Below are 20,664 nucleotides of genomic sequence, written 5' to 3' on the forward strand. Positions count from 1 at the left end.
CACTGGTTTACAGGTGTAAATCTGGTTGGGTGAAATGCTTTGTCTTACAAGCTCTATCAAGCTTAAAAGTGCTATATAAATTGGACATTTTATTATTATTATTTTTTTTTATGATTTATTTTTGGGCTTTTATGCCTTTATTGGATAGGACAATAGACTGACAGGAAATGGGGGGAGAGATGGGGAGCGACATGCGGAAAAGGTCGTCTGGATCGGGAATCGAACCGGCCAGGTATCCATGCCTATGTGGCAATGCCTAAGTGGTATGTGCCTGGACCAGTAGGCCAGCGGGCGCCCCCAAATTGGACGTATTATTAGTATTATTATTATCATTTCCGTTTCAAAAAGACAAGAGGTGCAATTATATAGTGTACAGTACATAAGGTGTGTTTGTATTTCTGTCAATATGTTTGTGAAGAGTGAGGAGACTGAGGACAAACCCCCAGGAGGTCAAGAAATGTAAAAAGAGAGTGCTTGATTGAATTGATTGAATACTTTATTTGAAGTTCTCATAGGAAAATCACAGCACTGGACAGTACAGTTCAGATACACGGTCTACTAATAGGATTTAAACCCAAGAAAGCACAATGGCTTGTTTACATTGGGGTCCTTTTGTACTCAAGTACTCGAGTAAATAAACGGTGTCAGAATGTAAATAAATGGTTTCAGAGCATTTTCTGAGTGCCCTCTTCTCTTCCAGGAACGGCACGTGTAAAGGAGTGTGGTTGTTACAGCCTTGTACTGCACAATATACGGTGTAACTGTCTAGATGTCGTTGTAGACTTGGACCAAATGGGTGGATTTATTGTTTCTCATCCAAGGACACCATTTAGCCTGAAGAGAAAGAACATGAACAGTAGTAGGTGCATTTCAAAATATTTAATAATTTGGAAATATAATATTGACCCGTTTTTTACGTGACGATTTCTGAATGAGGTTTAATCACCTTATTACTGTAGCTGTACTTTGATTGGTAAAGGGAGTAAAATTATTATTTTATTATTTGCCAAATGCATGTTAGCACAAACTTGGAATTTGGATCTCCATTAGGAATGCACAGGCATGCCAGTTTTCTTGGAGGCCTTACATCAAACATAAGAGGAAGAACATACTATTCCTTAGGCTAAAGTAAACATACGGCACAAAAAATACAAAGAACCTGCTCTACCAGAAACAGTCCTGGGAACTTGTTTCCATTGTGGTTCAATTCATCAACATAGCCTTGATGTCTATAGCTGACCTATGACATCACATTGTTGTGACATCACATTGTGACATCACATTCCGTCCTTGTCCCTTGTATGCACATACTGTATATGGAGTAGAGTTCTCAAACTCTGCCCGAACCCGACCCTACCCGACCCGACCCGACATATTCGGGCCGGGCCGGGCTCAAAATGTATGCTAATTAGTCGGGTCGGGCCGAGCCTCGGGTTCAGTAAAAAAAAAAAAAAATGAAAAAAAAAAAAAAAAAAAAAGTTCATTATTTTTTTTTTCTTCATATTTAATAAAGATAAAGAACATGGCGCTGACTGGCGTTTCACTCGCTTATTTACTATGTGACCGCACGATCACTCGGAGCACACCACTGGCAGTGGCAGACAAGACGAGGCAGAGCAGAGTGAGTGAGGGACAGAGAGCCGCGGTCAGCGATGCTGGCAGCACAGGCTGCTAATAATAGCAGACTGGTGTTGCGCACCAAAACCAACACGTTCTCAACACCATTCAATCTACAAACCAACTGAAGTCTGCTTTGCATCACGATCTGACTTGTTTAGAACTTGCAGATCAGTGCTTCTCTCCAGGCCAGGGAGGGTCATAAATCAGCGACAGCAGCAGCTTTACGATGGTGGGGTTACAACAGGTCGAATTTGTCCGAAACGAAACGAAAGAAAGTGGAGGAGAGACTCACTGAGAGTTGAGTGACAGAGACGGCACATGCAGACTGCAGAGCAGACAGATGCATGCGTTGCACCGTGTGAACAAGATGAGGAGGATTAAGGATTACATTTTTCTTCATGAGAGAACATGCTAACATTGCCGAACCAAAAGTGGAAAGGTAGGCTAATCTCACTCTCTCAGCCTACTACTCGCTATAATAACACATGGTACGGTCACCGCGGTGGCGGCGTGGCGCCACCTGGAGGCGTTTTTAAATTTGATTATTTTCCTTCACTCGGGCTTTTTAGGGCTTCAGGCTTAAAATGATGAAACTAGTTAGGGTCGGGCCGGGCCTCGGGCCGACCCTGTCGGGCTCAGTTAGGGCCGGGCCTTCATTTTCAGGCCCGTTGAGAACTCTAATATGGAGATCCCTGATGTCATCAATATTAAGCCCATAGCTTGGAATGCCCATATATGGACATATTGTGTGAGTCTCATGTGGTCTATAACATAAGACATCTATGATGTCAGACGTCAGTCATATCCATATTTGGAAAAATATTTTGTCCACATTTTGTCCAACTTAAACAACCAACCGCAACTCGAATCACACTTGCAAATGAATTCCGTCCTGCGTGCTTTTCGCCCTTAGGCGTCTAACAGTACCGGTAGTTAGTCCAAAGTAAAGTTATCAGTGATGGAGAAATAATACAGAGTGAAAGTAGAGAGAATTGGTTTTAGCTGTCCTCTACTGTAAGTCATATTAACTATTAAGGGCAGTGGGCAGCAAGTCTCATGCGTGGCTTGAGTGTGTCCCTTGAGTATGTCTTTTGTAAATGATTTGTAGAGAAGACTAGAGATGTGACTTCTCGTTGTGTTGTGTTCTGCAAGTAAGCATGGAAACAATGGAATAAGTCACATGGGTGGGACTGATTAGAGGGGCTGCAGTGCAAACACCTTTAAAAAAAATCTTTTTTGCCTTGTCTTGACCTTCTAGATCTAGAATAATCTCAACTGTCTGAGTTGGATGCCATCACCATGTTCAAAAAACGCCTTACGAACGATGACGGTATGTCTCTACGATATTCCTATCTTTCTGTTTTCAGTGTGGCTCCTAGGGGCTGTGCCTTGCAGAAGATGTTCTGTCTGTCTGCCAAATTCTTAATCTTTATGGGTTATGGGCTCACAGCGCGGCACCGAGTGCCACGCTGCAAGCTTGTAGATCTGCTATTTTTGAAAAGTCTTGAAAATGTGTGCAAAAGCGAACATTTGTAAAAAAAATTCTGGGGGGTCTCTGGAACTAAATATTTTGAGATGGAGGTCCGTGGCCAAATACATATAATTTTGGGGGTCCTTCACATGAAAAGTTTTTTTTAGCACCACTGACATAGAACCATAGGTTTTTCAAAAAAACAGAAGGATTTGAAATATTCAAAGACTTGCACAAATGTATAAGATTTTTTAAAAATGGCAGATCTACAAGCTCGCAGCGCGCGCGTGGCACTCGGTGCCGCGCTGTGAGCTTGTAGATCTGCTATTTTTCAATAGTTAAAGCACGACATAATGCGTAATAATGCGTTCCCAGTCTAAATGGGTTAAATCCCCTCCCCCTATGAAGAACATTCATGGGGGGCCCGCAGTGAATACTTGTACCCAGGGCCCAGAATTTGGTGCGACACCCCCTGCCTGCCAGCGAGGAGCCCCTGACGTACTGTACACGTTGCCCCTCCATCCTACTCCTCTTGTTCGACATTCCCCGCTGACAGGTGCCAGATTTGTTGTGCACACTGCCAGCAGACCATCAAAGTCAATCCCTGAATATTTTTCTTGACTTTTTTATAACTTTCAAAACCTTGCCCATTACATCATAGACTGGCCACATGACGTCCGAGATACACATGGGAGCCACACTGTTTTTAGACCATGACACCTCTTCTGTTTGTTTGTTTTAACTCACTGTATTTACAGCTTGGAACAGAATTCAGTCTTTATTTTAATACTCACCGTCACAGGCAGATTCAATAGCATACACTGTCCTATTTCTGTTTATCTTACACACATACTATACTATTACTACAAGGGAATTCCGCTTTTCGTCTTGAGATGACATTTCTTTCAAATGTACGTTGTTCGCCCGTCGCCTCCATTAACGTGCACTGTCTGTGTATTTGGGTGGCGCACGTGTCACCTTTGACCTAGATTGAAAATTGCTTATTTTAAAGGGATTGAGTTACGCTGGCAGATGCTGTTGGGGTCACTTCTGCCTTCTTGAGGCTCTGAATGGGGGGGTGGTGTATAAGAATACCCCCTGAGGAATAGTTAATATGGATACAGTATATACAGAGACACACGCTAGACACAACACGCGAACCCAAGGAGTCACCCTATTACAATAAGATCCTCAGTGTTCATTTATCCATTTGTGTACAAATGAAACCAAATGGACCCTTACGGTTCCACGTGTAACACACTCAGGGTTAAATCTACACTAAGGACTTTACTGTGTTGGGCCTTCTGCTCCGTCTGGTGAAAACGATACACCAAAACACGGCGTTGTCTCCGGGCCCGGCTAACATGACTACATGTCTCTGACAGATCTCACATGGGAGGTGCGAGCCAACGACCGCCACTTCCACAAACACAAACAGAAGAAATCTTTCTTGTGTTTCCGCTGGGGCCGATATGCGGTGAGTGATTCACGGCGCACGGAGGAGCTGGTAACCTAACACCTGTTGGCACGTTGATGTACTCCTCCAGAGCAGGATAACTGATAACACTCATCTCTCCCTTGTGTTTCTCTCTCTCTCTCTCCCTCGTATCTCTTTCATCCGCTGTGTTCGTGGGTTGCCAGGACAATGTGGTGCGCAGTTATAAGTACTCCCTCCTGACCTTCCTGCCGCTGTCACTATATGAACAGTTCCAGCGCCTGGCCAACCTCTACTTCCTCTTTTTACTGGTGATACAGGTCAGATCTCTGTCTACAGTATATATATATTGCTTGTCCGTTTGCCCTTGCATTGACCCTATTCACACGGTGGCCATTTTGCTCTTACTTCATACCAAGGCTACTTACTTACTTGGCTGCTTACTCATACCAACCCTGCAAGCCAAATGACGTTATGATGATAATGTCCTCCTCTGGTGACTCTGATGATGTTCAGAACTTGGCCAGATCACAGCCCATATGGGGATGATCTTGATGTCATTACCAGGACGTTATATTGACTTTTTTGTTTGTCAGGATTATTGTTTGTAATATTAGTTGAAATATGAGCATGTAAGGTTATATTCTGGGACATATCTGACTAGTTATGATATTTATCTGGCCTTGATCGGACCCTTTCTGATTAATCCAGGACATCCGTTTTCGTGGGCATGATTTATGTTGGTTGAAATCAGGTGATATTCTAGGCCAGATCTGACTAGTTATGGTTTGACTTGATCTGGCCCCAATCGAGACGTCACTGAGGGGACTGCCCATAAGTCAGAAGATTCATTAGTCCGAATTTAGTTAGGGTTACTGAGGTTAGGGTTAGGGTTTGATTTAGGCATAGTATTCTTAACAAATTCGGACTAATGAACCTTCGGACTAATGAACCTTCGGACTAATGAACCTTCGGACCAATGCCATGGCACCGTCACTGATTGGTCCAGGTCCTGACCGTGCTTGCTGGGTACTTACTTTACTTGGTTTCTTACTCTATGTAAAGAAGGAGCAGAAACCTTCTAGTCGTGGCATGCGCCATTGACACTATGAGAGCCAGAATGGAATTCTGGCTCTGGATGGAATGCATTGACGTCAATGAGAGCCGGCTGGACCAGCTTACGAACCAACAATATTTTTTAATGATTGCGACCTTTGTCAGATTAATTCAGTAGGTTTCTGACTGGGTAGGTTTCTGACTGGGCAGTGTGGGGTTGTCATCGCAACCTTATGGTCATTTTGGTGTTACTTCATACCACGGTTATTTACAGAAGGAAGTGGAATCATCATCAATATTGCTCCTGGTATTGATGACGATTTGTATTATTGTATTGTTTGTCCTGATTATGAATGTAATACATAGGACCACCACAATGGAAACAAGCCCATAGGGCAGTGGTAGGCCAGTGATTCTCAACCTTTTCAGGCCGCGACGCCCAAAATAATCATATTTTAACTGGGGACCCCCCCCCCCCCCACCCTGACAAGCACTAAGAGTTGAGGCATTACATTTGAAATAACACAGTTCTATTGTTGCGAGGCGTTGTGAGCATGTAGATCGGCTATTTTCACAATTTCTGCCTCTAATATTAGACAATCTGGCCAATGTTTAATTTTTCATTTTAGAGGAATTAAAAAGTCCTTATATTGTCACTTTAGAAATGTGCATATACCCTCTAGGCCTCTATACACTTAAACTTGTTCGTTTGTTTACTGTTAAGTGAGAGAACAAGCTAATCATCTGAGAATATCACCTGATTTCAACCAACATAAATCATGCCCACAAAAACGCATGTCCTGGATCAGAAGAAATAATTTCGACCCACAGGTTGAGAACCACTGTGGTAGGCAATGGGTGGCCTCTGGGCCCGAACTGGCCCGCCAGTGATAATATCTGGCCCGACAAATTATTTTGTTAATCATTTACAATAGCTGATTGACAGTCCAGGTAGGATATGGACAGCCATATCTTTAAAATGATAACCTGGTAGGATGTACAAATAGTTCCATTTCCATTCTTTGAATGTTATGTTTTCACTGTCATCTTTCCTCTTGAGACTTTTGGATGGAAAAAACTTCACAAACCGAAGCTGTGTTTCACATGCCTTAAATAATACATTGTTTCTCTTAAAGTGCCACATTCAAGGATGACAACTGCACAAAAAAAGAAAAAAAAAGATTATATTAGCAGTTCTCTGTGCACCTGTAACATTTGATTCCACATGCTTTTCTATTAATTGTTATACCACACACATTCTTTTTTTGTAACAAAATACGGTAGTTATTATTATTTTATATAGGCCTAATGTTGTTTGTTGCATGTTCCTGGTCCTAAATTAGCCATTGATTGTATTCTGGCCCACCATCAAACTTACTTGCTGACCCCTGCCATAGCGCCTTTTAGCATTTGTTGCTTGTGCAATTGTACTTGCTGTACTTGTAAATAAAGTTTTCAATCAATCAAACATTTCCTAGCCAAGGCAAACTGGAGCTGGAATTTGATGGAATGCATTGATGTCAATGAGAGCCGGCTGGACCAGCTTATGAACAAAACATCTTTTATAACTTCGACCTTTGTCAGATCAGTTCAGGAAAATGACTTTAAATCTATTTTTAAACTAAACCATCTACAAGACAAGTTTTTTTCTGAGGTTCCCTGGTACAACTAGGGCTGTCACGATATGACATTTTACATGACGATTAATTGTCACTCAAATAATTGCGATTATCGATTTAATTGTGTTTTTGTCGTTGATAATTACTTTTCTGTTTGGCTTTTAGGCTTTGAAGTTGCCCATGGCAGATATGACACATAACTTAAATATACAAAGAAATTACTGACATATTTGTCAACTTTCTACTCGACAAATACATTGATAGTGGAAATAGCCGATCTACAAGCTCACAACGCATCGCGATGCGACGCGTTGTGAGCTTGTAGATCCGCTATGTCCACTATTTCTGAAAATGTTTGTCAATGTATGAACATTTTTCAACATTCACGATTATGACAGAATATTATGACGATTATGACAAAATATTTGCGATTATGTCAAATAATTACGATTAGACGATTATGTAATAATTGTGAAAGCCCTAGGTACAACATCTACTTCTTTTCTACATCTTTTGCATGGGGGGGGGGGTCCCTGTCCAAATACATAGCAATTTGGTAATCCTTGACAAAGTTGCAGTTTAAGAACCACGTGGTTAAACGGATAGTTCACCCCCAAAAATTACCTTTTTTCACTCACCCTATGGAGACTTGAATTCATGGATATTTTGAGGTTTGGTCACATGTTTGTCCTAAGCCAATAATGCGATGACCAGCAGTGGTTCCTGTGGAGACACAAAGCACCTCCTTTGTTCCCTAAGGCAGGGGTCTTCAACGTTTTCAGGCCAAGGACCCCTTAGTTGAGATAGAGATGAAGCAGGGACCCCCACAACCTTTTTGTAGATTCCACATAGTTTCATCGTTTGACAGCACAATCATCAGTGTATTTTGGATTCATGTCAATTTGTGTATTCAGATATTTAACCACTTGAACCGTCATTACCTAATGCATTTGCCCTTTCACCGTGTACTTAGTCTGTTCTTTTTCCCCTTTACACCAAAGCTCTTTGCCGAAAATAGCAGATCTACAAGCTCACAACGCCTCGCAGCGCAAGGCGTTGTGAGCTTGTAGATCTGCTATTTTTGGCTAAAGTTCTCTGAATATGGACGCTAGGGTTCAAGTGGTTAATATAAAAAAGAGGGAAAAAAAGTTTCTATCACACAAAGATTTGGAGGACACCCTGTAGTAACTCTGAGGACCCCCTAGGGGTCCCGGACCCCCTGTTGAAGACCCCTGCCCTAAGAAGTCTCCTCAAATTATTGTCTTAGGAATGCGACAAAAATAAATCCCTTCAAGACAAAATAATTTAGTCGCGCAAAGGTCATACAGTACACACATCTGTTCAGGATAGCTTATGTTTGAGGTTTCTGTGACAACCAATCTTACGAGACGTGTGTGTTGTGTCTGTCTGTGTGTGTGCATGAGTGCATGCGCGTTTGTCGCCTAATGTTTGCAGTTGGAACTCTTGTTTATTATTCTGCAAATTGCATATAATTGTATATTATGTGCCCAACTTGTACATGCTGTGTTCCAGAGTATCCCCGTCATCTCGGCTGTCCCCTGGTTTGTAGCGCTCATCCCTCTGATCGCTGTCCTGTCAGTGAGAGGACTGAAGGACCTGCTCAATGACCTGGTGAGATTATCTCTCTCTCACACACTGAGGGGAAGTGTGACTGAGTTACCAGGGCCCAAGGTGGAGGGGCCTTGATTATTTTATAGCTATTTAGCTATTGAAAAATAGCACATATACAAGCTCACAGCGTGGCACCGAGTGCCGTTCTGCGAGCTTGTAGATCTGCTATTTTTGAAAAGTCGTGAAAATGTGTGCAAATCTTTGAATATATGTATTTTTTAAGACAACATTTGTAACTCAAATTTTGCTTCTTGGGGGGGGGGGGGGGGTCCCTGGAACGAAATATTTTGAGATGGGGGTCCGTGGCCAAATAGACATGAAAAAGTCTGAGCACCACTGACATAGAAACATAAAAGGATTTGAAATATTCAAAGATTTTCACGATTTTTCAAAAATAGCAGATCTACAAGCTCGCAGCGCGGCACTCGGTGCCGCGCTGTGAGCTTGTATATCTGCTATTTTTCAATTGTTAAAGCACAGGGGCCCCACAGTGAATCCTTGTACCCAGGGCCCAGAATTTGGTGTGACACCCCTGCACACACACACACACACACACACACAACACACACACACACACACACACACACACACACACACACACACACACACACACACACACACACACACACACACACACACACACACACACCATCGTCGCCGAGAGATGTATGACAGCTGTGTATGCACATGCTCACACATGCCCTTAACTTAGCGCGCACTCAATGGCAGGGTTGCCGGCGCGCTCAACAACACGGCCTGGCCTGCGTGCCCTTCTCTCTCCCCCGTTTCCTCTCCTTCATCGTCCTCATTGACTCCTTGTCCTCTCCGCATTGACAAACCAGTCATCCCAGTAGCATTAATTTTCTCTCCTATCATTAAAGCTTTTCCTTTTTAAATGCAGGCGTGATGTTTTGCATGGAGAATTCTCTGGTTAAGTGCATCACTGAGTTACGGTCGTTAACAGCTTTGGGTGAAACGCTTGCTTGACCCCTCTCTATTGACTAATCATTTAGTGGTGGGTGTAAATCTCCCGGCTGGTGTCACTGTAGAGCCCCGTAATGGCGTTTTCCCCTTTCTCTCCTCTCCACAGTTCAACCTTTCATGGCCAACTCCCCCGCAACATGCATATTATGTGCACGGCGCACACACACACACACACACACACACACACACACACACACACACACACACACACACACACACACACACACACACACACACACACACACACACACACACACACACACACTCACGCATGCACACCACCCCCTTGTAATGTAGGCTCTGTCTATCACTCTTTGTCTCACTCCCTTTTTTCTCCATCCTTGTACCACTGCTCAATCTATCTCCCTCTTTCTTCCTCCTCCTCTCTATCTCGTTCCTCTCTCTCCCCCTATCTCTCTCTCTCTCTCTCTATCTCTCTCCATCTCTTTCGTCCAGGGGAGGAGACGCAGTGACAAACAGATTAACACTCGAAAATGTGACGTGCTCGTCAACAAGACTCAGAGGTGAGCCCAAAGGCGCTGGCTGGCTTATTCTCTCAGGACTCGACTCGACTCCTTCTGAATCAAATCCCTTAATGAGGCGCTAATGAAGTGTGGATGACTGAGTCCCTAGATGGTCACTTTGTGCTCCCACAAGAGGAGGCACCTACACAGTAAACTCATGTGTGTTAGTTTAACACTGAGAGTGTATAAACTGTGTGAGTATACGAATGTAACTCACTTCAAGGAAATGGTTCGCTCAAAATTGTCAAGATTCAGGGTATCTTGGCTGCGAAATTCAGGTAATACGTAAGAAGAGAAATAACTCTTTTTTTAATAATATACCGTAGAAGCAGCAGCAGTAGTCTGATATGCAACAGACGTGTTTTTCGGCGTGAATGTAACCAGGTTACGTTTGTATACTGTAGAATTAGTCTAAGCCGAGAGAAAATCACTATTGGGAATCCTTGACCTTTCGTTTAACTTATGCTTCTTTTGATTCATTCCGATGAATGAAGAGTAATGATAATGTTTTTCTTCATTTAGTGAAGGCTAATCTGTGTTATAAATACACACTTGCATCCTCTCTTGCACGCAGATTCAGTATATTTGTAACTAGCAAATGATATGGACTTTTACTATATGAAATTCGTATTGATTGTTCTCGTATGTCGCCCCCACTCCTCTCTTCTCATTTGTTGCCGTCTCAGATTCCGCCCAGCAAAATGGAAGGATGTGCTGGTAGGAGATGTGTTGCGGATCCACAAAGATCAGGTCATCCCGGTAAGCTGCTCTGGCTGTGAACTTCACTTTGTGTCTCCCTTTACACCTTCTTTGAGGGACCCGTTTTGCACAAATACCAGAAAGGATGAACGCAGTGTCAGATTGCCTTGAAACGTTGAACACACACACTCCCAATGGACCCCAATGGGCCTTATGGTGGCGTTATAACAGCCCCATTCACGTTTTGGGCTAAAGCTTTTCAGATTTTCAGATTCCTTTCCAATTCACTATGACCAAATTTCCACATTTCGCAGGCCTTTGTGGGCAATCCGGCCTGGCGGAGACTTGTTTTTCTCGACCACAATTGTTAAGAATGGGATTTAGATTTTATGTAGACATATGCTGGGTTCAATGTTTACCTGGTATCCTGTTGTTTTATTGTACTGAATATTTGGATAGCATGTTTAGAATGTGATTTAGATAGCATGTTACTTAGCTGGGTTAATTGTTTACGTGGTATCAGGCAGTTTCAATGTAAAGAATATTTGGATATCCAGGTTTTTTTTAAGTGGGTGAGGGGTCAGGGATCAGTTCTGACCAAAATGGCTTTTATCTCAAGTTAACGTTTTCCTCGCAACATATACTCGGGGAGAATAATGACAAAATGCCCTTATAGGGAGGTGAATTTATTTTAATGTACAACGCGATACTTATTTACTTAATTAAACACAAATTCATTCAGATGTTGTCATCATCTTATAATAATTTTAATTAAAAAAATGTTAGATCATACTGTTATGCTAAAGTAATATTAAAATATGGCATAAATATATGGTGCTGGGAGTGAGAATTATGAATATAATGCACAGCACAGGGCAGTGCATTTCAGATACAAGGTCTACTAATAGGATTTAAACCCAAGAAAGCACAATGACTTGTTTGCATTGGGGTCCTTTGTACTTCATTCATAAAGAAACTCACCCACGTGACCTGGCCACTGAGCTGATACAGTACTGGTTCTCAACATGGGGTCTGGCTATAGGTTTGGTGTAGAGGTTAAAAAGAAATCACACCTAGTGTGAAGTGAGCGGTGCTATTAATGAGTTAATTTCATTAAGCGTCCTGCAAAGCGTGGCCAATGTGACCCTGGCCTGGGTGTACACTTTGTGCGCTTTGTGCAAAGATGTAGGCCAGATGTAGGCCAAGCTTCGTGTGACCCTGGGCTGGGCGTACAACAAACTTTGGACAAACGGACAAAGCCAGATGTTGGAGCAGGAGCACCACTCAAAAAGAGCTGTCCAAATACAGAACCAACGGTCAAGTTAAAGGGCCAGTTCACCTCTGGGACAACAAGATCTTATTTTATTGTTGTTTGGGACACGATCAACACAATCCTGTGTTATTTTTTGTGTTCAATCTGTGTTTTGAGATATTTTAGTATTTCAGCATGAATGATGATGCATGCTGCATCATATGATATACTAAAATATCTCAAAACACAGACTGAACATAAGAAATAACTCAGGATTGTGTTGGTCGTGTCCCAAACAACAATAAAATAAGATCTGGTTGCCCCAGAGGTGAACTGGCCCTTTAAGTATTGACAGTTTAAGTGGTTAAAAAAATGCACATAAACATGAATCCATATATTCATTGAAAATATACTATGTATACTATGTAACAAAAATACTTAATTCACACAACACTGATGATAGAGCAGTCAAACAAGTCTATGAAGCCATTAATTAAATTGATGAAAATACAGAATCTGCAACACAATTTTAACATCTCCCTCTAAGCTAAGGGGTCCTTAATTGGACTGAAAAACATTGAGGACCCGTGGCCTAATGCATATCAAACTGGTCGGTATTTGAAATGGGGGAAAAAGGTTGTGAATCGCTGATGCGCGCAGTATGTACAATACCACTGAGAGAAGTGCAGAACATCAATAGTTAAATACAGCGTGATTTCATAATGTTCGATTAAATTCCTCATCTCCCCAATGTGTCGTGTTGCGTCGTGTTGTTCTGTTGTGTCATGTTGTCGTGTTGTGCTGTGTCCGGTTTCCTCATTTCCAGGCAGACGTTCTGATCCTGTGCACTTCGGAGGCTCACAGCCTGTGTTATGTGGAGACAGCTGATATTGATGGGTAGGGACACAACGCCAGCCGGGCTGAAACCCCAGGAATTGATTGTGAAATTTCATTCACTGCATTAAACACTTTGAATGTCTATGAGTGTCACAGTGGACCCGTGCATGATGAACATGTCTATATGCACGCACGCCATGTGTCTCTGTCGTGTGGACAAATGTCAAAAACCTCTCAGGATTTAAATTCCGAAGTAGCAGATCTACAAGCTGATCTGCTACTTTTGTGTGACGCTGTAGTATAGGGGTCTTCAACAGGGGGTCCGGGACCCCTAGGGGGTCCTCAGAGTTACTACAGGGGAGCCGCCGAATCTTTGTGTGATAGAATCATGTTTTTTACATGAACCACTTGAACCCTAGCATCCCTATTCTGAGTGGAACATTAGCCAAAAATAGCAGATCTAAAGTAAGCTTGTAGATCTGCTATTTTTGACAAAGAGGTTTGTAGAGGGAAAAGGGCAGACTAAGTATTTGACGGTTCAACTGTCTAAGAAATCTATGAACATTTTTAATCTGCAACAACATTTTATAGAATATGTAGTGGGGGTCTCTGCTTCATCTATTTCTCAGCTAAGGGGTCCCCTGGCCTGAAAATGTTGAAGACCCCTGCTGTAGTATGATCAAGTAGTATGATCAAAACACCAATATAACACTGTTTCCATTAGCATAGTAGGATATGAAGTGTGGCTACAGTTTTTATTAATTCATTAATTCATTAATTCATTACTTCGATCATTCTCTGTGTACAGAGAGACCAACCTTAAGTTCCACCAGGCCCTGACAGAAACGCACGATGAACTGACCTCTCAACCCTCCGAAAAGAGCCTTGCTGCCTTCGATGGTAATGCACTCACAAACTGATGACCTTTAATGAGATAACCAGTGGTGGAAGAAGAAGTACTCGGGTGGTTTACCTAAGTAAAAGTATCAGTAACACCACCGGATAGAAATGCTCTGTTAGGGTGCCCTCAGACCAAAATGCATACGAGAGTGGAATCTGCGTTCCGCCAATGCATTTCAATGAGAAGGGAGCGTTTTTTGCAGAAATCCTCTGCTGGCATGAAACCGCTTCACTCTCATTGAAATGCATTGGCGGAACGCGGATTCCACTCTCATAGGTATTTTGGTGTAAGGGCACCCTTACAAGTAAAATGCCTTTATTCAAAATGTTACTACAAAATAGGGCTGTCACAATTATTACATAATCGTCTAATCGCAATTATTTGACGTAATCGTGATTATTTTTCACAATCTTCATAATCGTTTCCATGTAAAAAATAGTGGAAATAGCAGATCTACAAGCTCACAACACGTCGCATCGCGTTGTGAGCTTGTTCTTTTTTAAGTATGAAGTTGTCAAATATGTCAGTACTTTCTTTGTATATTTAGGTTATGTGTCATATCTACCATGTGCAACTTCAAAGCCTAAAAGCCAAACAGAAATGTAATTGTCAACGACAAAAACACAATTAAATCGTTAATCGCAATTATTTAAGTGACAATTAATCGTAATGTAAAATGTCATAATCGTGACAGCCCTACTACAAAACTATAGCAATGTTGGCATCAGAATATATTTACAGTACCAAAGTGAAACTAAAAAAAACAACGAATTAATGAATCACAGATTTGGATTTGAAAAAAAAAAAAACTACCTTTGTCCTTCCCTAGGCTTTCTGCTCTGTGAGGAGCCCAACAGTCGTCTCTACACCTTCAGAGGAGAACTCCACTGGAGAGGACAGCTCCTGCCTCTGGACACGGGACACATCCTGCTGAGAGGAACCACGCTACGCAACACAGAAACCGTCTACGGCCTGGCCATTTATCTGGGTACAGCCGGAAGGAATTTGTGAAAAACGGTTAATGTTAAGAAGGAAGCAAGCTAAACAATCAGGGTCTAATTTGGTTCCTAACTGTCAATAATTTAGCTGGGGACCCCCTGGACCCTGTGGGTCCCCTGGACACATGTTGAGAATCAGTGGTCTAAAGAGAATGGGATACGGAAACAGAAAGAGAGATGAGCATTGGGCTCACAGCTGTTTCATAAAGGTAATCTATGCAATTGACAATTTAGGCATTTAGCCGACGCTCTTAATCCAGAGCGATTTACAGTAAGCAAGGACAACACATGGTAATACATGAAATGCATAGCATTAGTAATCTAGGATTGTAAGTAAACCAAGAGCCTATTGTCAGTCTTAACACCAGTAAGACTCCCTAATCGGGAGATAAGCGACTTTCAGGTCGCAGTGTGGTTTTAGGGCAAAATGTGTAGGAGCAGTGTCCAAAAATGTGTTTGAAAAAATCGGCCTTATGGTGGCGCTATATGGGACAGATCCATGTTGATGAGATGAGTGTAGACATACTGTGTACTGATTTGCGTAACATTAGAATATCCACAACAACAAAAAATATAATCTGTACATTGAAATGATGGGGTGCCATGACCTGGCATCTATCTACATAACATGCTATCTAAATCTAATCTTTTTATATCCTTGAACACATTTTCTTGCTGTGCGTTCTGTCCATTCCACCTTCTTGAATTAGCCTACACAGTCATTTCAATGACAAATTTGTCTTTTTTGTACTGCTAATTATGAACAGTACTAACTCTTGTGTCTGTCCCAAACGGGGGGCCTATGTTAATATCAAGCTGATGGCCGACCGTCCCCCTCCCTTTGTCCTTTAAGTAATCATTGATCGGATATTACTGGATTGGTGAGAGGTGTCATGGAGCCCACAGCAGTGACCCTTTCAGTTCTGGTAAGGTGGATCAATAGATCAAACGCATGCAGAGAGGGGTTTAATACCAATCATCAGAAGCTGTCTATTGGTGTGACCCCGGTTCAGCCCCATAACTCTAACCCTTATCACATTCACTGACACGGCCTGTTTCCGAGACTGCACGGCCACGGCTGACATACAATTAAAAGACTCTGAGAAATGATTGTCGTAGGAGGCCTGTAAGTCGGCATGCTCTATCCCTCTGTCCTTGGGGAGCCCAAAGATAAATGCAGACACAAGGCCAGTACTTTCAGTTTTACTTTGCTGTCGTAACAATCACTCTTATTAAACTCTATATACTGTACTTTGTGGTCCCCCAGTTGTCTATTAGTTGACACCTCTTTTTTCCCCCTCCACACAAATCTCATTTCCAAAAATAGCCGATCCACAAGCCCACAATGTATCTCGTTGTGAGACATTGGGAGCTTATAAATGTGCAAATCTTTTTGCAGAATTCACCTATTTTCACTGAAGAAGAAGAAAGGTCGATGAAATAACACTACAGTATATTTACTCCCTCTTAGGCTCTGACAGCAAAATCATGAGGAACGGTGGCAAACTGAGATTGAAAAGGACGCAAGTTGAACAAACTCTTAACAAAACAGTAATTGTGGTGAGTGAGGACATGCACAACTGTTTTCAAATCCAGATGTTTAGTGCAAAAGTATTTCAAGACTTCTAAGCTGTCAAGGGCATGTAGTATGTGCAAGTGTTATCGCATGTTAACGCATGTGTGAGCATTCTGACGTACGCGTGTCCAACTCTATATTCTACACCCTCAGATAGTAGCGACCATACTGCTGTCTGCCCTGCTCCTGTCTATCGGTTCTGGATGGTTTGAGAGCAACGTGTCGCCCAACATCGAGAGTCTGAGAGGCCTTTGGATCCGAGACGATCCCATCTTCACCGGCTTCCTTAACTTCTTCAGTTACATCATGCTGTTAAGCCCTGCTATGCCCATAGCACTCTATATCACGTTAGTTGACCAACCCTTATGTGCAGTTGTTTACAGTACGTGTGTGTGTGTGTGCTGTGGTGTAAAGTTGCTGCGTACATTTACTCAAATAGTGTACTTTTTTTTGTACTTTTACTTCTACTCCACTACGCCTCAGAGTCAAATATTGTACTTTTACTCCAATACAGTTATTTGAAAACTGATTATGACAAAACATACATTAACCACTTCAGCCCTATGCATTTGGCCCATTTCTAAATGGCTCATGATGCGACGCATTGTGCACCTATAGATCTACATTTTTTCTTTTACATTTTTAGACATTGTGAAATGCATGAGTCCTTACTACTTTTGGTATTTAAGTACTTTTTGACCTTTTACACTAGTTAATTTTGAATTCCAGACTTCTTCTTGTATATTTCTATATTGCAGTATTGATAATTTTACTTAAGTAAAGAATGTGAGTACTTTTGTACTGTGTGTGTGTGTGTGTGTGTGTGTGTGTGTGTGTGTGTGTGTGTGTGTGTGTGTGTGTGTGTGTGTGTGTGTGTGTGTGTGTGTGTGTGTGTGTGTGTGTGTGTGTGTGTGTGTGTGTGTGTGTGTGTGTGTGTGTGTGTGTGTGTGGGCTGCACACGCATGCATGCATATACTGTATCTAAGAACGTGACCACGTGTGCATGCACGCAGTAAAGCATTATATGTGTGTGCATGTTTGGTTACACAAGCACATGCTATGTGTGTGTGTGTGTGTGTGTGTGTGTTGTATTGTACACTTGTGTGAGTTGTTGTATACTGTGCAAATGTCCATAGGTTTGACGTGATCCACGTGATACACAGCAAGTTCATTGGCTGGGATGTGCAGATGCGCCTGGACCCGAAGTCACCCGCTCAGGCCAGGAACACGTCCCTGAATGAGGAGTTGGGCCAGGTCGGTCACTTGCTGAGTGACAAGACGGGGACGCTAACGCAGAACCGGCTGCTCTTCAGACAGTGCTGCATTGCTGGGGAAGTCTACGGTATGAGATGATGACAATGAGCTTTAATAATATGTTTTACTATAGAGCTTTCAAACAATAAATGCGGTTCAAAGTGCTTTACAATGAAACATAATAACAGCAATAAAAGGCTAGGACCTATTAAAAGGTGAAATTAAAAGCAGTAATGTTAAGAAGGGATAAAATCAGTCCAAAGGAAATCGATTAAAACAAAGGTCATAAAGGTGTGTTTTTAGTTGCCTCTTAAAAGAAGCAGAAGCGTTGCCTCTTAAAAGAGGCAGAAGTGTTGCCTCTTAAGGCAACTTGAGATGAGATGAGATCAATTAAGCTTAAAGGAAACCCTAGGCTGATTTTTTTGTAGTTGGTTTTCCAGTTCAGGTTAGAAACAACAGAAGGGTATTACACATGACAGGCTGCATAACCGTAGTACTCTGTGTTGTATTAAAGCAATGCAGCTTCAGATTTAAAGGGTGCTAATGTGCAAGCAGACAGTACTGTTTACGCTTGCACACCTATTATCTATCTAACACTAACACACCCATTATTATTAATATTTTATTAGCTGCCTGCCATGTTTTACTCTGATGTAGTTTTTAACCTATACAAGAACACAATTTTGTTTCTAAGCCATTATATCAAGGCCCAGAACATATAATCAAAGGATAATTTAAGAAATTGATAGTTATTTTCTTTTACACCTACTCTGACACAGACCGCCTTATAAAACATTTACATTATAAACGAGGTGGCATAATGAACTAGATAGATACATAGACCTTTATTGATCCCGCGGGGGAAATTCAGTTGCCATCATGTACTGAAACTGCCATTGATGAGCCATTTGTTTATGATTGTTCAAATCATCTAATCATCTCTGTATTCGGCTGCAGACCGCAATTTTCAAAATGTGAACTGCATTGCATTCACAGACACAAATGACAAGCACACAAGCACAAACAATGGCATGCACGCATGCTATCGACGTCTCATTACGTCGACTACGTGGCTACGCGTGCGGTTGGGGTTAGAGATGCGGTTAGTAATGCACTCTTGAACTTGAATTTGTGCAGGGTCCTAGCTACTTTTCTACCTACATAAATATTTCTAGGAGTAGGCCTTCATAGGATTTTGTTACGGCACATGTAAATGAGAAAGAAATACACAAAAATGGCTGACGTTTTAAGAAGACATGATACCGTTCATATCATGTGCGTCCCGAACTTTGCACATGTCGGTGAAACCGTAATGTGAGGCTTCAACTCTGACATTTTGCTATTGATCCATTTTGTTTGTCCATTTACAAGAGCCATACAATGTAAACATTTTCACCACTTCTGATGCGTGTGCAAAGTTGCACCACTATTTGACCCTCAAATTATTATGCACAAATATTTATTTGTGCATCAAATAATACATGCTTCTTTGCACTTCAGCCGGGCTTCGCCCTCGTCCAGTGCCAATTATGTTTTTATAATAACACTAAAGCACAATGTTTCACCGAGGACAAGACATCATTGTTGCTCAAGCATGCTTGTTTGACACCTGCCTGTGCACGTGCGGACAGGCACACAACTTGTGGCTCCAGTTACATGTTTATTTTGGCGCGTAGCGCTGAACCATAACAATTGACCTCACCTCACTGATGTGCCTCCTAAAATATTAACACAGATGCTCACATAACAAGGGTGAGATCAATGATAATGCACTGAATCTTCACTTCTCTTGTAGGCTATAATATGGAGCATAGGACTACCGTAATCAAATGACCATCCTAGGTTACAATAACGGCATTGGGTTGGTTTTCAGAAATAAACAAAGACAGTAGCATGTGCATCTTTTACATTATTGTAACTAAACCATTAAGAAAACGTAAGCTTCAACGGTGAATTTATTCTGGTATCCTCGTGAATTTGTTCTTCCTATTTTATATAATTTTATTCTTTTAAACTTTTTTAATTACATACAACCACTCAGACAATACGTTCAAAAACACAAGACAAATCCATAAAAAAGACAATAACAAAAAACTGAAAATCACACCCTTAAAAAAAAAAGAAGCCTACTAGCTAACATGGCAACTCTAATGCAGAAGAAAAGAGAATAAATATTACATGCATACTAGCTATGAATGACAATCTATCCATTGCAAAGATACAACCTAAAAAACCTATTCTTTTAATTATCGACTTCATCTTTGAACAAAAACGATTATTCTAATATTTGGTTATTCTGACCCATCCCTGGGAGAAACACAGTTATTTGTAGCCGGTTGTAGACCTTGTGCAGACGGGCTGATGGCTATTCTGCATTTTAGCAGCCAACACAGAGACCACTATTTAAATGTTATGGCTCAGTCCACTGAGGCAACGTGTAATTGAAACCTTGTGAGAATCACATCAACCATCTATCCTGTGTCTGCACCACATCCAGCTATTTTTGTTTTCTTTCATTTTTAATTTAAAATGAGTCAGCAGAAGTGATGTCAGAATGAGTCAGCGTTTGTGCCGGTTCCGGAACAGCCTGAAGTCAGACATCAGCTCCGCATACGGAGATTCCGAACCTTTCGCACCGGTTCCGGAAAACCGTGTATCGGGGTGGGTCGAGGCCGGACCCTGCACTCCCCGCTGCGGCGGGGAACACGCGTGCCGAATTTGAAGCCGGTGGGACGAACGGTTCTCGAGATAAGCTGGGCACATATTCACAGAGATTTGTTGCATTTATTGTGTTGCCATCATTGAC

General features: G+C 41.9%; 1 protein-coding gene across 1 annotated transcript in view; it reads left to right on the forward strand.

The window, feature by feature from the left end:
• Nucleotides 1-2,919: 2,919 nt before the first annotated feature.
• Nucleotides 2,920-20,664, forward strand: part of atp8b3 (ATPase phospholipid transporting 8B3) — a gene marked incomplete at both ends in the record, with an annotated part of 36,417 nt that continues 18,672 nt past the window's right edge. Inside the window, 12 exons of the mRNA XM_080730211.1 lie at nucleotides 2,920-2,950; nucleotides 4,477-4,568; nucleotides 4,733-4,846; nucleotides 8,735-8,833; nucleotides 10,274-10,341; nucleotides 11,028-11,100; nucleotides 13,119-13,189; nucleotides 13,938-14,029; nucleotides 14,860-15,018; nucleotides 16,500-16,588; nucleotides 16,758-16,951; nucleotides 17,741-17,939. Of these exons, the coding sequence (XP_080586337.1) occupies nucleotides 2,920-2,950; nucleotides 4,477-4,568; nucleotides 4,733-4,846; nucleotides 8,735-8,833; nucleotides 10,274-10,341; nucleotides 11,028-11,100; nucleotides 13,119-13,189; nucleotides 13,938-14,029; nucleotides 14,860-15,018; nucleotides 16,500-16,588; nucleotides 16,758-16,951; nucleotides 17,741-17,939 (1,281 nt within the window). The remainder of the gene's footprint in view (nucleotides 2,951-4,476; nucleotides 4,569-4,732; nucleotides 4,847-8,734; nucleotides 8,834-10,273; nucleotides 10,342-11,027; nucleotides 11,101-13,118; nucleotides 13,190-13,937; nucleotides 14,030-14,859; nucleotides 15,019-16,499; nucleotides 16,589-16,757; nucleotides 16,952-17,740; nucleotides 17,940-20,664) is intronic.

The sequence above is a fragment of the Nannobrachium achirus genome (assembly GCF_963921795.1).
Source record: "Nannobrachium achirus genome assembly, chromosome: 1".
In the NCBI taxonomy this organism is placed as follows: Eukaryota; Metazoa; Chordata; class Actinopteri; order Myctophiformes; family Myctophidae; genus Nannobrachium; species Nannobrachium achirus.